This window comes from Corylus avellana, chromosome 4 (assembly GCF_965113065.1).
Source record: "Corylus avellana chromosome 4, dhCorAvel1.hap1.2, whole genome shotgun sequence".
Taxonomy (NCBI): domain Eukaryota; kingdom Viridiplantae; phylum Streptophyta; class Magnoliopsida; order Fagales; family Betulaceae; genus Corylus; species Corylus avellana.
Window position 1 is genome coordinate 32274098 of NC_142493.1, and position 15753 is coordinate 32289850.

A 15753-nucleotide genomic window follows, 5' to 3' on the forward strand; every position below is an offset into this window, starting at 1 on the left:
TAACCCAATCAAAAGGTAACTTGTTTCCTACTTAAAAAAAAAAAAAAAAAACAAATACCACTAGAGGTGGTTAGACCACCCAAAGTCAGCCGTGAGGGTGGCATTTGTTTTTCATACTTATATTTATATTTTTATAAATATTCTTTCAGCATTCCACGGAGTTCAGAAAATTTTATGTAAGCACAGCAGTCGTGTTGAAGGGCAGTGTGCACCAAGGAATGCAATCGAGCAGCAAAGTTTTTGGCAGGAGAATTTGACAACGACTTCCCTGAGGATACACACATATATCTTATGGGAGAGGGAAACGCCAATGGAGCTAAAGCAGATAAAGTATGCACCGTTATCAAAATAGGAAAGTGTTTTTGGTTTTGTGTTTTAAAAAGTATTTTGAAAAAATGGAAACTATAAGCAAGATATGGAGAGGGCTAACATGCCGTCTCCAGCTCAGCCGTTGTTTGGACCCCGGACAACGCATGGGAACTTGAAATGTTACAACAAATGTACCCCGATTCTCATATGAGATTTCAAACTAAATTGTTTTCGTGGAGTCAATTTTAACAAGAAAATTTTGAAAAGAATCGACACCATAAATGCAGGCATGACAACAATATTAGAGGCATGTAATCCAAATTGAAAGAACTCCGTATACTGAAGCTATATGAATAAATAAAATGATGAAAAAGTACTATTCAGCAGTAGGAACTGCAGATCCAGAGGGAATGCATACACACTCTTTTAGCTAGCTTCCAACATTAAGAATTTCAACTCTACAAGATAGTACTATCATACAGAGAGAGAGAGCAAAAAATCCCTAGAATTGATATAGAAGTGATAAATAGTTTCAATCTGGACGATCTCTAAAATGCAAAAGAGAATATTCAAAGGGGTTCCAAGCTACCTACGCTTTAGAGGGGTCAGCCTGCCGTCAAGTGGAGTCTTCTCCTCCTTAAATGGTTGGGTTGATGCATCAGATAGAGTGGGTAACCTAGAAACACTACCCTTTCCTTTCTTGGCATTTGGTCCCAGCTCCTCTATCATGTATTTCCACCCATCAATTGGTCTTCTTCTGCTAAATATGTGAGTCTTGATAAAACTAGCTATCTGCATACAAATTTCATAACACCAACAATAAGGAGGACAGCAAAAAAAGAAAAATGGGGAAGACCAACATACAAATTTGAGATAATATGGATATCAAGTGACATTGGGACAGGAAAACCTTAAGAAGTTGTTAAAAAAATGAACTTTAAAATATTGTTGTGTGGTCCAGAAACCGGCAGGGCACTCATATGTAGCAAACTGTCAGATAGATCTTTAAATAGTCTTCACAAGCAACAGAGCTGACTACACAGCCAAGAAAATGCGGTGAGGAGATTGCAAGGTTTGCTACCCGAGTCCAAATATTTGTGATCTAATTACTGCTACAATAGCTCTTCCTAGTTAATACATTAACTGGAAAGAGATCATTTCAAGGCTAAATAATAAGATAAGTATGATATCAATATGACTATAATAAGAAATAATTATAGAGCAACACAAATTGACAAGCAAAATAAAAATCTGGGACTTTCTCTCTTCTTCAGGTTTCATTCATATACTGCTTCACACCTAGAAAAATAATGTAATTATGAACTAGGAAAAATAAAAATGTATGTGCCTGCGATGATATTTGCACACCTGAAATTTGCTGTATGCAATTCGACGATCAAATTCTTGAAGGAGAATATCTTCTTCCCTCTGTGACATCTCCCATATGTTTCCATCTTGAGCCTTGGCTGTTGTTTCCCAACCGTCAGGCTTGTTTTTGAACTCAGAAGAGCTAGGGATCTTTGAGTTGTTCAAATCATCGTTGGAAGTGTCGAAAATCCTGCAGTTATTCTAAGTATTAATCCCAACAAGTTTAATTAATAAAAAGCCTCCAAAAGTTCCACCACAATCATCTATATACAAACAATAAAACCGAAAAGACGCTAGAAGTGTTATGGTGTAAAAATTAAATCCAATAACTTAGATGCATATGTTTCAGTAAGATAGTCAATGCAGTAACAGCAGCAAAGAACTTTCAGGGTTGCCTTTCAATTAATTACTTCCTATAAGCGCCACAACTGAGATGGACTCCCCACCATGAACTAGCAAGAAATGTTTAATTCTAATGTTAATGCATTGAAAAGAATCAAAAAAGGACTTGAACATAAGAAAACATAGCCAATTCTTGATGAGAGGTTGAGAAATTGCGATGATATCTTCTAAACACCACGCCAAGTAAAACAGAATTTCATACCAAATAACAGAACCAGTAAAAAATCCAGATATTTAACCAATCATACATAAACTCATAAAAAGACATACTCGGAGCAGCTATCGAGCAACATCTCGATATCGTCGCCACCGCCGGCGATGGAATCCCCCAACTTGGCCTCCTCCTGCTTCTCGATCTCCTTCATCCACAACCCGGCGTGAATCCTCTGCTTCTTCAACCTATAATCCTTCTTCATGTTCTCCAAGCTATAAAGCGAACCGTTACTGCTACTACTACGACTATTACTCTCACTCTGTTGCTTATCTTGCTGTTTGGCCTTGGACCCTCTCCTCTGATTCCAATTCTCATTCATGTCCTCCACGAACGCCTTGGTCTCCGCGTCCACCTCGGACGAAAGAACGACCCCAGAGTCCGAGGACGGGAAATTCACGTCGGTCTCCCAGGGAGCCCGGTGCTTCGGCGAGAGGTCCTCCGGCAGCCAAGCCATCTCCCACGAGTCATTCCATTGGTCGTCGGAATTTTTCGAGTTACGGCCGGCGGACGAAGAAGACGGTTTGGTGGAGAAATCTCTGTAATGGTGCTTTAGGATTGTGGAAGAGAGTCTCTGAAATTGGTTTGTAATTGAGGTGGACGCTGCTATGCGTTTAAGGTTATGCATTTTTTTTTTGCAGGGCTTGAGCTTCAAATGGAGGATCACTGGTTGGTTAATTGGTATGTAGAGTTTTGATTGAAGAAATTGATTGTCTGAGAAGAAGAAGCAGCAGACTGGCCTAATGGGCTTAAACCCTAGTCTCACTAAAAACCCAATTGTGTTATAGTCTACGTTTTTTTTTTAAAAAAATAATAATAAATATATATATATATATATTAAAATTTGGATAAATTTTATTTTAAATTTGGAATAAATTATTTTAATCCAATTTATTAAATTAATTGTTATTCTTAGACCATTTATTTTGAATAAATCATTTGATTTTTACATGAATTGTTAAAAAAAAAAATTGTATGTGAAACCCATATGCTCTAAAGACTAATGTTAATTTAATAAATTGAATAGAACATTTTTCATCGACCTAATTTAAGAAAAAACTTTGTCCACCTCATAATTTTGAAAGCTTTTTGTAGTAAGTAAAATTTACAAATAGGTTCTTGCACCCGACTTCTACTTTAAATTTTAACATAAACCATTAGAATGTCATGTCAACACCAATAGTATTGTAATATGATATGTGTTCCTTATAATTAAAAATAAAACAACAATAATATATAATACATATATAAAAACAAAAGGAAAAAATAAAAAATAAATAAATAAAGGTGTGGTTAGGCTACTCCCAAATTAAGTAGAGAATGCGGTCAAACCATCATAAAACTTTTGGACCACCCATTAGGCTGAAATTGAAGTTAGCCAAACCACCCCCCCCCCCCCCCCCCGCCTCTTTGGCCCAATCACCAACAAAAGTTTAGGTGTGGTTCGGTCACCTCCTCATCAATTTGGGAGTGATCAAACCATCCTTTGACATGTGTCACGATATTATTGCTGCAACACTTTTGACAATTTTCATTAAAATTTGAGATAAAATTTAAGTAAAGGAACATATTTTTCGATTATATTTACTATGATAATTTTTTCAATCACTTTTTGTATCCCATGAGACTATTTGCAACTCAATCAAATCGCATCGAGAAAATTTGTTTATTTGGAAAATTATACCAACTGAGTCCTCCCCAGGGATCATGGGCTTTATTTGTTCCACTCCAGTACAATTGGACAGCAGTTTGGGCCCAAACCACAATACAGGCCCACAAGTGTGTGCTGCCAAGTAGGGTTAGGGTTTAGTCCTTGGAAAGGAAATATATAAAGCTTCTTATAAACGCACACTGCTTCTTCGATCTTCAACCCCCACACATTCTCGCTTCAGATCGCGGACTGAGGGTAAGAGCACCGGCTGCGCAGCATGGTGCACGTCTCCTTTTACCGGAACTGTAAGTCCTCTTGGTCCCGACCTGTTCTTTTCATTTCTCTGTGCTATGTTTTCTCGATTCATGATAAGTAAAACGCATGTTTTACCATCGTGTGTGTGATCTATTTCATCTTAGTTCTTTCCAGTAAACAAGCATCCTCGAAAATTACTTAAAATATGAACAAAAATCAGACCCTGGTTGTCATTAGTGAGGTCAGACTGTCGTGGTACTGACTTCGATCGAGTATATTTCGGTCTAAAACGAAAATTCGAGCTTCTGGTGAACGACCCAACTTGAAATTCGTTTTGATAATTAATGTTATATACCCCAGATGGGAAAACCTTTAAGAAGCCCAGACGTCCCTACGAGAAGGAGCGTCTGGACGCGGAGCTGAAGCTCGTTGGTGAGTATGGGCTGCGGTGCAAGAGGGAGCTCTGGAGGGTGCAGTATGCACTCAGTCGCATTCGTAACAATGCGAGGATGCTTTTGACACTGGATGAGAAGAACCCACGTCGGATTTTCGAGGGTGAAGCACTGCTGAGGAGGATGAACAGGTACGGGTTGCTGGACGAGAGCCAGAACAAGCTCGATTACGTGTTGGCCCTTACTGTCGAGAACTTTCTTGAGCGTCGTCTTCAAACCCTGGTGTTCAAGTCTGGTATGGCCAAGTCCATTCACCATGCCAGAGTGCTTATCAGGCAGAGGCATATTAGGTATGTATAAATGATGAGGTCTTCCCTGATATGCTTATACATTACGTTTTCTGATTGTCTCTTCTAGTTTTTGTGTTATGCATCAATTTTGTTTATCACATTTTATCTCTTATTAGTGGATGTGATTTGCTATTAGTCTGGAACCTCATTTTGTTATGAATCTTAAGTCATTTTAATCAAATATGAACCAACACTGATTTGTGTAAAAAAAAATTAGTGATTGTCAAAGAGTAAGTTGCTATGATTGAAGTGATTGATTTGTAAGCGTGTTTATCATGGGAGAGGTGACTTGAGCTTATGGGTTCAGAGCGTGATAAAAAAAAAAGTAGGAAACTAGGAAACTTGAGGGATGACGTTGGCCTTTCCCCCTCTAAAATGTTAAAAAGTGGCTCTGGTGCCTGGTGGAGTTAGGACCCAATTAGCCTTGGTGGATTTTTATTTTTTATTTTTTTTGTGATTGTGCACTCGGATTAGGTCTTAATACTACTTTCATTGTATTGCTTTGTAGGAACGTTAAGTATTTAAGGCCCTTTATCTTTTGTGAGTGGTTTGTTTCAATATTGGTAAGGGTTGGCACTTGGATTGGGAATCGGTTACTTTCTCATAAACTAAAATGCTTCAAGTAGTAAGGCAAATTTTGACTGCCCTTCTCACTGCTAATTCAATTCTAGAGTAGGGTTTTGTTCAAGTGGATTAATTATATAAAATTTGGTCTATGTTGCAAGCAATCAGATGAAACAAGAAATGGCCTTGTTTGGGAATGCCATTTTTTGGTTTTGAACTCAATTCATTTTTGAGTTTTTTTTTAGTGTGAATATCAAGGAGAAAAAGAGTAGAGATTATGTTTGGATGGTAATTGATAAAATTAAGTACAAATATATATAATTAAAAAAAAAAACAAAATTAATTTTTTTAAAAAAAAATTATGGGCAATTTTGAACCATCCCTAAGGGTGGCCAAACTACCACCGAGGGGTGGATCAGCCACCCCCAGGTGTCTAAAGGTGGTTGAGCTACCCCCAACACCAATTTGCACCCCAAAAACTGCTTGGGGGTGGTTGAGCCACCCCCAACGGCTACTTGGACATGGTCGATCCACCCCTAGTGCGTGGATTGACCACCCCCGAAGCTAATGGGGGTGGTTCGGCCACCCCTAGCCGCTATTTGGGGGTGGTTCGCCACCCCCAAATTAGACAGGGTGGGGGTGGCTCGGCCACCCCCATTAGCTTCGGTCTTCGGGGGAGGCCGATCCACCCCCCAGGGGTGGGATTGGTCACCCTCAGATTCTTAGGGGTGGTCCAGCCACCACCTGGAGTGTTTTGGCCACTCTAAATTTATTTATTAATTTATTTTTTTCAATCTTTATTTATAATTTTTATTAATTGGGTTGAAAATTATTTAGTTGAGTTGAATTGAGTTTCAAAAATTGTCAAACATGAATTTAGAAAAAAATTGAGTTTGAGTTGGAAAATCTTGCTTCCCAAACAAGGCTATTGGTCGTGTATACAGTGCACTTCTTCTTACATGATTTTTTTTTTTCATTTGACTAATCATCTGGTTCACCCTTTGTACTCAGAACTAAATGAATGAGTAAATTTAGGAGTTTTAAGAGTTTGTGACCAAATAAAAACCATTTGGGATGGTGGCTGTTGCAATTGATACATAAGAAGGTAGTACATGAACTCGTATATTTTGCTTTAATGAATTTTTTTTTTTTGATAAGAAGCAAAAAAGCAAAGCAGTATATTTTGCTTTAAGGAATTAGTGTATTGATTTTTATTTTATTCCTAAAAATTGTGGAATGTGGTTTCTGAATTTCAGACAACCAAGTGAATCTTACATTTAGAGATGATTCATGGCAAATTTGATGTTGTGAGGATCTAGAGTCTTGACTATGTTCTTGGGATATACAAATTATTGAGAGCTCGAGTATAAAAGCATCGAGTCTGGTGAAGATTGTACTCTTATGGTGCAGGTTGGTGTCAATTGGGTGGTTGAAGGGCAAGGTTGCTGCATTCTATTAAATAAGCCTTATTCTTTTTTGTGTCTCACCCTTTAATTAGCTGCCCTTTATTGAAGCAGTTTGACTATTTTGAGATGAGATTTTTTGGTTTCCTGGGTTGGGTCGTACGGAAACAGCAAATCTGAGTTTGCTTTTTGAGCTTTGAGATAGCGCACAGAATTTTTTCCCTGTTTTCTAATTATTTTGTTTTGTCTCAAAATTGTTACTAATGGTCGGTTTTAGTAGTTGACTTGGAGTAAGATTTTATGATTTGGCCAGTTGGTTTCTCCAGTGGGACTCTGGTTAAGCTGGGCGTATCCTTTAACATTCACTTGCCCCGCAATTGACTACAACCCAATGCCTTCAATGTATAGGCTGGTTTTTCTAATTGGTCAATTTGATTATTAGTAGTTACTCCTGAGGAGCACGGTGACCCCCCAACCAGGCAACCAACTTAAATCCATTTTTTAAATATATTGCATTGACTACCCCCTATTTGTCCATGCTTGTGATGAAATAAAAGTTTATTGTGTTTTTGTGTCATGCTTTTTACTTGGCAAGAAAAGAAATGACAGTTTATTTAGTTGGAATATCTATGAAATCTTTATCCGTGTTTGATTTACTGTCCAGTTTCCCAAGATAATTATTAACGGGTAAAGGTAATAATAATTCATTTTGGCCGCTTCAGGGTTGGCAGACAGGTAGTCAACATTGCCTCATTCATGGTGAGGGTAGACTCACAGAAGCACATTGATTTTTCGCTCACGAGTCCATTTGGTGGTGGACGTCCTGGGAGAGTGAAGCGCAAGAACCAAAAGGCAGCTGCCAAGAAGTCTTCTGGTGGTGATGGAGATGAAGAAGAGGAAGAGTAAGCTCAAAACTTTAGATATATGATGGTAATGGTAATAATAGAGTTTTTTCCAGACAGTAACTGGGGCTTTCTGTGAATGGCCCTGCATAGAGAAGTTTTGCTTGTTTCCTTGACTATTTGTTTTGGTTATATTATTGGATAATTGACTTATCTCTCATGAGAATTATCTTAAATTTCATGCTTAAATTCTCATTTTATTATGTGGGTTGTGTTGGGTCGGTGGATAAATGTTGCGGAACCAGAGGAGAAACATATGTTGGTGGTAATTGGGCCCGAGAACAAATTAGGTTACAGTGAGCCTTATGGGCTTCATGTTAATTGTTACCGTTACGGATCCTCAAGGATAATGGGTGGAAATTCTAGGCCTATTTCAAATGGAACAAACTGTAAAGGATAAGCTTGTTTTTTGTTTGGGCTATTTGGGCTTTTGAACCCTCTTGATAGTATAGTAGGCCCTACAAGTCTTGCTTGTGTAGCTCCCCAATATTTTTCTTTCTCCTGCCTAGCGTAAAAACATTAGTAGCAGATGCTCTATACGTTATTGTTATTATTATTATTTTTTTAAGTTTAGAGAACATTTTAAAAAAATTACAAAAACCTAGTCACATTAGATGTCTTACATTTAACTCTCTCTCAAGGGCTGATACAATATTTTTCGATGTGTAGGGAACCCTCTACATTATTTTAATATAAACATTTATCTTTTTTATATTTTCTTTCATTTTTTTTGTCTTTAATTGAGGATTGTGTTGAGATTTAGTCAAAAAAGTAAGGGTAGGTAGGAAATTTGTATTTTGTAAAGAAATAATATTTTAATTGTATTGGGAAAGGTAAGGGAAGCTATTGTGAAATATATTTTCATTGGGAAGCAAAAAGTAATTTTGTACCCTGAACTTTAAAAAAAATCAAAAGAAAGTTGCTGCTAATGCTCTAACGTTGGTATTTTTGTACAAATATCACAATTTTTCAATAAAAAAATAAAAAAGAAGAAGAAGAAAAAGGCCAATTCTAAGATGTATGATTTAAATCACATTTGGGTACGTGAATTTGGCCGACTTTTGTGTAAGGAGATGTGACTATGGAGATGGAGAGACGTTTGGTATTACTCAAATTTTGGGTTGGATATAAAGGGCTGGAATTGTTGGTCACTTCATGTGTGAGAATTGTGAAATTTTGTAATATTGTCGGTCCATTTTATTTTTAAAAAATTGTTGAAAAAAGCTTTCACCTTCGCCGGATCTATATGATTTGCAAATAAAAAATTACCTTTTGAACATATGATTTATAGAATAATAATAGGAGGAAGAAGAAAAAGGAAGAGACAGACCGTAAGAAAACAGGATTGAGAAGCATAAGAAGAAAAAGACGATGTGGGTTCATTATGTCGTAATCATGTGTGATTGTTTCATTTTTCATTTTAATTTTGTTTTATTTTTTTGGTGGGGAATTACACGTAACTATCAGGCCAGGCTGTATCTAATATCTATATCTATATCTAAAGTGAGTCACAACGTTATGAAGTGATCCTCTTTTAAGGAACGCTGTCGTACACGTACTTTGGTTTTTGTGTGGTTTTGTAAATGTGGAGTTGGAAACAGACCCCCTCTCAATCAGCCCCTCTGGTCTTCTTCCTCCTTCAAACCTTTCATCTCTCTCAAATTAGTTGGGCCAGCGGTCGAATAAATGCATGGTCATGCTTGCACTCATCCCCATCCTTATCATTTCTAAAATAGTGGGCACAACTTGCCTCCTTTTACTAGCCTCCTTTTTTGGTGGTCTCATCTCATTATTATTATTATTTTAATTGAAGCATAGTAGTACTAGCATTATTACAAACAATATCTTTCAACATCAGCATAAAAAATAAAAAAAATAAAAGGGAAATAGATATAGTTCTAATTTATGAATTTAAAATTTGTTGAATTACCAATTATCTCAAAAATATTTTTTTTTCCTTTTTTTTTTTCGTTCTTCTATCATTCTCTTTTGTTAAAAATCAACCATTGAATTTGTAAGACCCATATAAGTAAAGGCATAGCTCTTATGAATTCAATTGCTAATTTTCAAAAGGCGAGTATGAAAAAGGACTAGAGAATGTTAAATATCATTTTCAATAAATTTATCTCATTCTATTAGCATTTGCCTTTTGGGACAAGTGGTATGTTATTTCTTCCTATCAAGCTTAAACTTTTGAGATAAAATCACAACTTATTTTAAAAGCTTAAATAAATTTAATTATTTAATTAAATAAGTATATTAATTTGCTATGTCAACTATAGAACGGAAGCCACTTTGGTATATGTTATGGTAACACGCAAAACAGCCATTGAGAGTATATATAATACATCTTTGTGTCGGCCAATGAGGTCCAAATATGCCCACTTTTTGATGCAGATCGCTTGATTCTAGATTCTGTTTAGTGGTTTTTTTTTTTTAAAAAAAAAAAACAAAAACTAATAATTGAAGTACTGAGAGAAAGGATTAAGGCATTCAACATGCACTGAGAGAAGAACCAGTTGATGTTTTCTCTTTGACAAAGAATGACAAGTACAACGCACCCAATCCAGGGAGCATCTGAAAAGAAAATTATTTCGATTAGTGCAAAGGTATCCGAATCCATGAAATAATATATTGTTTTAGCATAAAGTCTTAAATGATCATCATTTCAAAACATGTTAGGTGTCCCTTGTATGTTTATGTTTTGTCAGATAAATGCGCATGATCTGACGTCTTACTTTACAATCGAGTATTTGATTGGTGGAAAATTTATCCTCTCTGTTAAATTACGTGATTTTTTAACCTAAATAAATATAATTATCCCATTAAATTCTATTATTATTATTATCACGTGTTAAGACAATTAGGATAGAGATTACTGGAGTAACAAAATATCAATTATTCTGCAACAATGGACGTATGTTAATTTTCTCGATTCAACAAGTAGGACTAATATCGCTTTAGGGTGGAAAAAACCTAGCCCTCAAATAAAGGAGGAGGGAGCCCTTCCCCCTCTTTCCCCTCCCCTTCTGCGCCTTTTTTTTTTTTTTTTGGGATTTTTTTTGTTTTTATGTGTTTTTCAACCAAAAATCAGCAACTTCGGCTGCTACCGCCCACCCTCCAAGGTGATGCGCCTCCCTTCTCCTCCATTCACTCCACCACGTGTCAACGCTAGCTAGTGCTCATCATCTCCTCCACTCCAATCGCTGTTGATTTGTTGGCTTTGTTGCTTGTTTTGTTTGTTTTGAATAATAGTTTTCTCTTTAGATCTGCTCTTGTAAGTGATCTACGAGGAAAATTGTGTAGTTTTCCAACTGTTTTTGGTCGATGAGGAGTAGATCTAGTCTTCTCAGAAGCAAATATGTGCTTTTATGGCTATTTTTTTTGTTAGGACTGGGTTTGCTCTTTTTTTGTTGTCTGTATTTTTGTTTGAATAAGGATTATCCAGATCTTTGGGTTGTGGATGTAATTTGTTTTCAGAGCGAGAAAGATGAGCTACCTATGCATTGAGTTGAGTCTGTTTAAAACAGATCTGGTCTTATAGCTGAAAAGTAGTCATAGGTTTGCGAATATTGATGTCATAGATAGGTCTTGAATGCATTTAATTTTTATATAAACATCTATAATTTGTAATCCCGTAGCTTTGACTATGATTTTTCAGAGCTTTTTACTCTGTGATGTAAGACTGTTATGCTCGTAATCATTTTTCAATGAGACTAGAAAAAAAAAAAAAAAAAAAAAAAATTCTTGATGCAAAATGAAAATATCTACTCGAATAATTATAACACGACAATTGACACCCATGGTGTCAATAACTTAATAGGATTATACTTTATAACAACTCATATTTATCTTCAATCAAAATGCTTGAACCTCTCTCTCTGTCAAGTCAATATCCCTTATTTGTTTTGTGGGCACCACATATAAAGCTACATTTGCCTAATCTGTACATGCACATATTAATGACCAAGTCAAATGGGCATGGGGTGTTTAGCATGACACATTGGAGGAATTTATTGCATGTATGTTTTTAAAGCTACATTTGCTTAATCTGTACATGCACATATTAATGACCAAGTCAAATGGGCATGGGCTGTTTAGCATGACACATTGGAGGAATTTACTGCATGTATGTATCGCTACATATTCATTTTTTATAATAATTTTATATTACTAGATTGATGTAGACCCTATCATATCGGCCTATCTATCGAGATATTGAGATTAAAGAAAGATACACAATTTAAGTTGAATATTATTGGATTGGGGATTAAATAATTGACTTGCTCCTTGGATTACTCTAGAATAACTTAATCATTGATTGGAAAGTTGATATGACCAGATAAATCACAGAAAGCAAGTTGGGAGATTTTATTTGGAAAACTTATTTTTCAACCAGTAAACCCCATGCTCAATCAATAGCAGCAGCATAGCGGGTACGGCACGGCCCTATTGCTTTCAACTCCACCCACCTTTTTCTTATCATATCTAATGTGGTCAATCTCATAAATTAGTTAGGGGAGGAAATTCTATCAATTTAGTATTTTAAATTTATATTTATTTATAAAATATATTATTTGTATTTGTATTTTAAATAGTATTAACACTTCGTATAAAAATTAGGGTTGATAATTTTTAAAACTGCTCATGAATATAATAATTTCATACAAAATTAATGAATTAGAATTAAAAATTTTGACATATTTAACTAAATAAATAAAGTTAAAATTAATGTATTTTATACACAAGCACAAATTAACACCCAATAAGGCATCTTGCCGACCTATGGAATGATTTGTCCATAAGAAAACGGCAAATGAAAAGGAATATGCCAGTTGAGAAAAAAAAAAAAAAAACAAACAAACAAATAGAAAATTGAGAAAAGAGTGAAGAGTTTGAGGATAGTTTAGACCCACCCAATTCCATTCAAAAAGGGTGGCTAGTATTTATTCCTTTAAAATCAGCGTCATAGTATTGTGTTTGTCTAATCAATATAGGCTAGTGCAGCATCTTCAAATCTAAGGGCACTTATCCTCCCAAGATACGCCCACGTTTCTTCTCTAGAAGCATTTATTAATGTTTATCCCCACATCCCCTCAATTGTCATCCCACGTCTCCCTTTTAACACATTTCTCTTATGTTATGTTTCTGTATAACAATTCATTTTAAAATAAAACCAACAATTTATGTTAAGAAAGGAATTTGATATATTTGTTAAAGTATTTTAGGTGTTGTTTTCTTTTTTCTTTTTAACGAATTATCTCTTTATTTATATAATAATAAAATTAGGCAAAATATTCTATCCAATACTAAAAATATAATTTAAAATCTTCATAACTCAAACATTATTTATAACATACATAATAGCCTATCGCGCTATTATAAGACAATATCTACAAAAAGTTACCGTCTCAATCAATTTTAGATCTACAGCAATTTTTTACGAATCATGTCTCTATCCGCTGTCAAGTCATTGATTCCCTGACTTTTTTATCTCGAGGTTTGATACGGACACAACACAAACCCAACTCATGGCCAACTTTTCTCCTACGTGTAAAAAAAAATTGAATTTTAAACCAAACAAATTGTCTTTTTTATCAAATTTTCAGAATCCAAAAATCCTCTTTATCAATTTTTTTTTAAATGACACGTAGGAAATAAGTTGGCCATAAGTTGGATTTATATTGTGACCTTAACATTTTTCTGTTATCTCTACTACTAGTGTTTTATCAATTACAATCCTCTTTGCTGCCTCTACCATAATGACAATTCTTATTTATGCTTGATAACTCTTCCGTCATCGGTATATGGAAAGAACCATAAATAAACAAAAGACCAACTGGAAACCAATTCCGTTATTCTTAAAGATTTGTGAACATAAAATATAAAAAAATGAATAAAATTTCATCCTCATAGATCGCTACTAAAAGTAAATCTGTATGCTACAAAAACCCAACACACTCTCACGCATTCTACGCGCCACAGCCAGCCAACCACGCACCGTTTGAATGCCCGCCCACCCCCCTCCTCTCAACCACGCTTTGCTATGTTTTTTTTGCGTTGCTTTTTTTCTAGGCTTTGATGGCTTGTCCTTAATTTGGCTTTTTATTATTATTTATTTTAATGTGATATAAAGATCAAAATAACATTGAGTGTTTTGTATTTTAAATTATTTGTTATTATTTTTATTTTGAAAAGAAAAAAATAAACTTAAAAAAAAAAAAATGAACAAACATACCATAGCTGCTAAAAGAAATTAAAGGATACATATAGCTGCTTGAAAAAAAAATATTTATCAATTAAGAAGGTGGACTTAAAAGTGCCCCTAATAATGTGTTGATTGGTCATGGCCATTTCCCTTCTTTTAAAATTTTATTTTCTATAATATATAAATAGTTAAATTTATATATTTGGGCCAAAACAATTTGGTTTGGCCAGCCAAAAAGATTGGTTATTGGCCATATTATAAAAATTCATTTTATACCCAAACCTTAAACATGCGAGATCTATCATGAGCAATAATCGAAATCTGTCACTAAATAAATTAGACATAAACATAGCTCTAAGTAGTAACATTAAAGAGTTTAAGATTTTTGCTTTCTAATAATCAAATCGTTTTTGCTAAATGAAAGGGAAAGAGCCAACTTGGAAGAAAAGCAAGAAGGGTATCTTCCCAATAATATATATTATATATTGTGTGGGGCCAAAAGACGTCCAAGACATGGCATGCAAGTGGTGGCATCGCTGTACACACCTGTCTCCCTCACCGTACATTCAAAATCTAGGATGCTGTCATGTATGATCAAAGGCATGTTACATGTGGACATGGCGGACAACGCATTGCCTCGTCAGTATCTCACTATCATGTGGGTCACACACCTGTCCCCACACAGCGCCTCGACGACGTCCCTGCCACGTGGTCCCACCTGTTCCCCAGATTGCCTTGTCGCACTGGATTATTTTTATCTACCACACACGCAAAAAGAGATATCCTATTCCTAGCGTGGCCAAAAATTGAGTACGTACGCACCAGGCACCATCACATCGTGTCTCACACCAACGTCACGCACCAATCCGATAATTTCCACCTTTTTTTTTTTGAACTTTTCTCTAATATAATTTTTCATATTACTAGTGAAAAGGAATGTGACACCACGCCCCAATCAATGAGGAGAGAGATATAGGATCCGTGATAATTGTACGTGGGCCCACGTAAACCAAACGACATCTTTCTCATATTATTTTATATTTTTAGTTCGTCTCCTACCGGCGCTTTAAGTTGAACCACCGAGAGTACATACTCACCAGAAAAATATCTCTTCCAGAGGCCCTCCAATGAAATATCTGACGTTAGCATCCATTCCGGTGACCTATTATTGCGTCTTCAATGGCAACGGTTATCTTTTCCACCAAAAGCCGTGCCGCGTGCACTGCACGCCTACGCAAAAAAAGTTAAGTGGAAGAAGACATAAGTTGGAGAAAGAAAATTAATTTTATTTTTATTTTTTATGGATAGTTCCACTTCTTTTATTCAGATTAATTAGTGAAAGCTAATTTAGTTTTTAATAACAAAGCAATTCTTAAACATTTTTTTTTATTGGTTGGGTTGGTATTTGCTGCCACCGCCCAAGTTTTAAGAGATGATCCACCACGTCAAGAGAGTGATGTACCACACCTTATGTGACTCATTTCTTATTTGAATAAACTACCTGAATATTTTGATTGTAGGGCCTACAATTTCTCCTATTTGAGTTAGACAGGTTAATGATGGAACACTAGCAATTATTAGCAATTCTGGCTCGGATTTCTAGCCATTATTTTATTTTAGGCAACAAATTATGAAAACTAACCAAATAAATTTTAGACATAAATGTTTGAAATTACGTTTGAAAGGTTTAAATGTATTTTTAACATTTAAAATGTTTGTTTAAAGAAAAAAAAATACT

At 35.4% G+C, this 15753-nt stretch overlaps 2 protein-coding genes across 2 annotated transcripts; one reads left to right on the forward strand and one right to left on the reverse strand.

Moving 5' to 3' along the window:
- Positions 1–644: 644 nt before the first annotated feature.
- On the reverse strand, positions 645–3025 carry LOC132179015 (mucin-like protein). The gene is made up of 3 exons (XM_059591623.2): positions 2350–3025; positions 1678–1867; positions 645–1101 (listed from the first exon to the last, which is right to left on the reverse strand). The coding sequence occupies exons 1-3, from the start codon at positions 2916–2918 to the stop codon at positions 895–897; spliced, it is 966 nt and encodes a 321-aa protein (XP_059447606.2). The 5' UTR covers positions 2919–3025; the 3' UTR covers positions 645–894.
- Positions 3026–4135: 1110 nt separating this feature from the next.
- Positions 4136–8010, forward strand: LOC132179772 (small ribosomal subunit protein uS4y). Its single transcript, XM_059592541.2, has 3 exons — positions 4136–4246; positions 4557–4938; positions 7628–8010. The coding sequence occupies exons 1-3, from the start codon at positions 4219–4221 to the stop codon at positions 7809–7811; spliced, it is 594 nt and encodes a 197-aa protein (XP_059448524.1). The 5' UTR covers positions 4136–4218; the 3' UTR covers positions 7812–8010.
- The last annotated feature ends 7743 nt before the right edge of the window (positions 8011–15753 follow it).

What these genes read in the sequence shown, in the direction of transcription:
- LOC132179015 (XM_059591623.2), bottom strand. Translation starts at nt 2,918, where the DNA reads ATGCATAACCTTAAACGCATAGCAGCGTCCACCTCAATTACAAACCAA. An exon ending in TTGCTCGATAGCTGCTCCGA is followed by an intron (nt 1,868 to 2,349) that starts GTATGTCTTTTT and finishes GAATAACTGCAG; the next exon opens with GATTTTCGACACTTCCAACG. An exon ending in TTGCATACAGCAAATTTCAG is followed by an intron (nt 1,102 to 1,677) that starts GTGTGCAAATAT and finishes ATTTGTATGCAG; the next exon opens with ATAGCTAGTTTTATCAAGAC.
- LOC132179772 (XM_059592541.2), top strand. Translation starts at nt 4,219, where the DNA reads ATGGTGCACGTCTCCTTTTACCGGAACT. An exon ending in CGTCTCCTTTTACCGGAACT is followed by an intron (nt 4,247 to 4,556) that starts GTAAGTCCTCTT and finishes TATATACCCCAG; the next exon opens with ATGGGAAAACCTTTAAGAAG. An exon ending in ATCAGGCAGAGGCATATTAG is followed by an intron (nt 4,939 to 7,627) that starts GTATGTATAAAT and finishes TGGCCGCTTCAG; the next exon opens with GGTTGGCAGACAGGTAGTCA.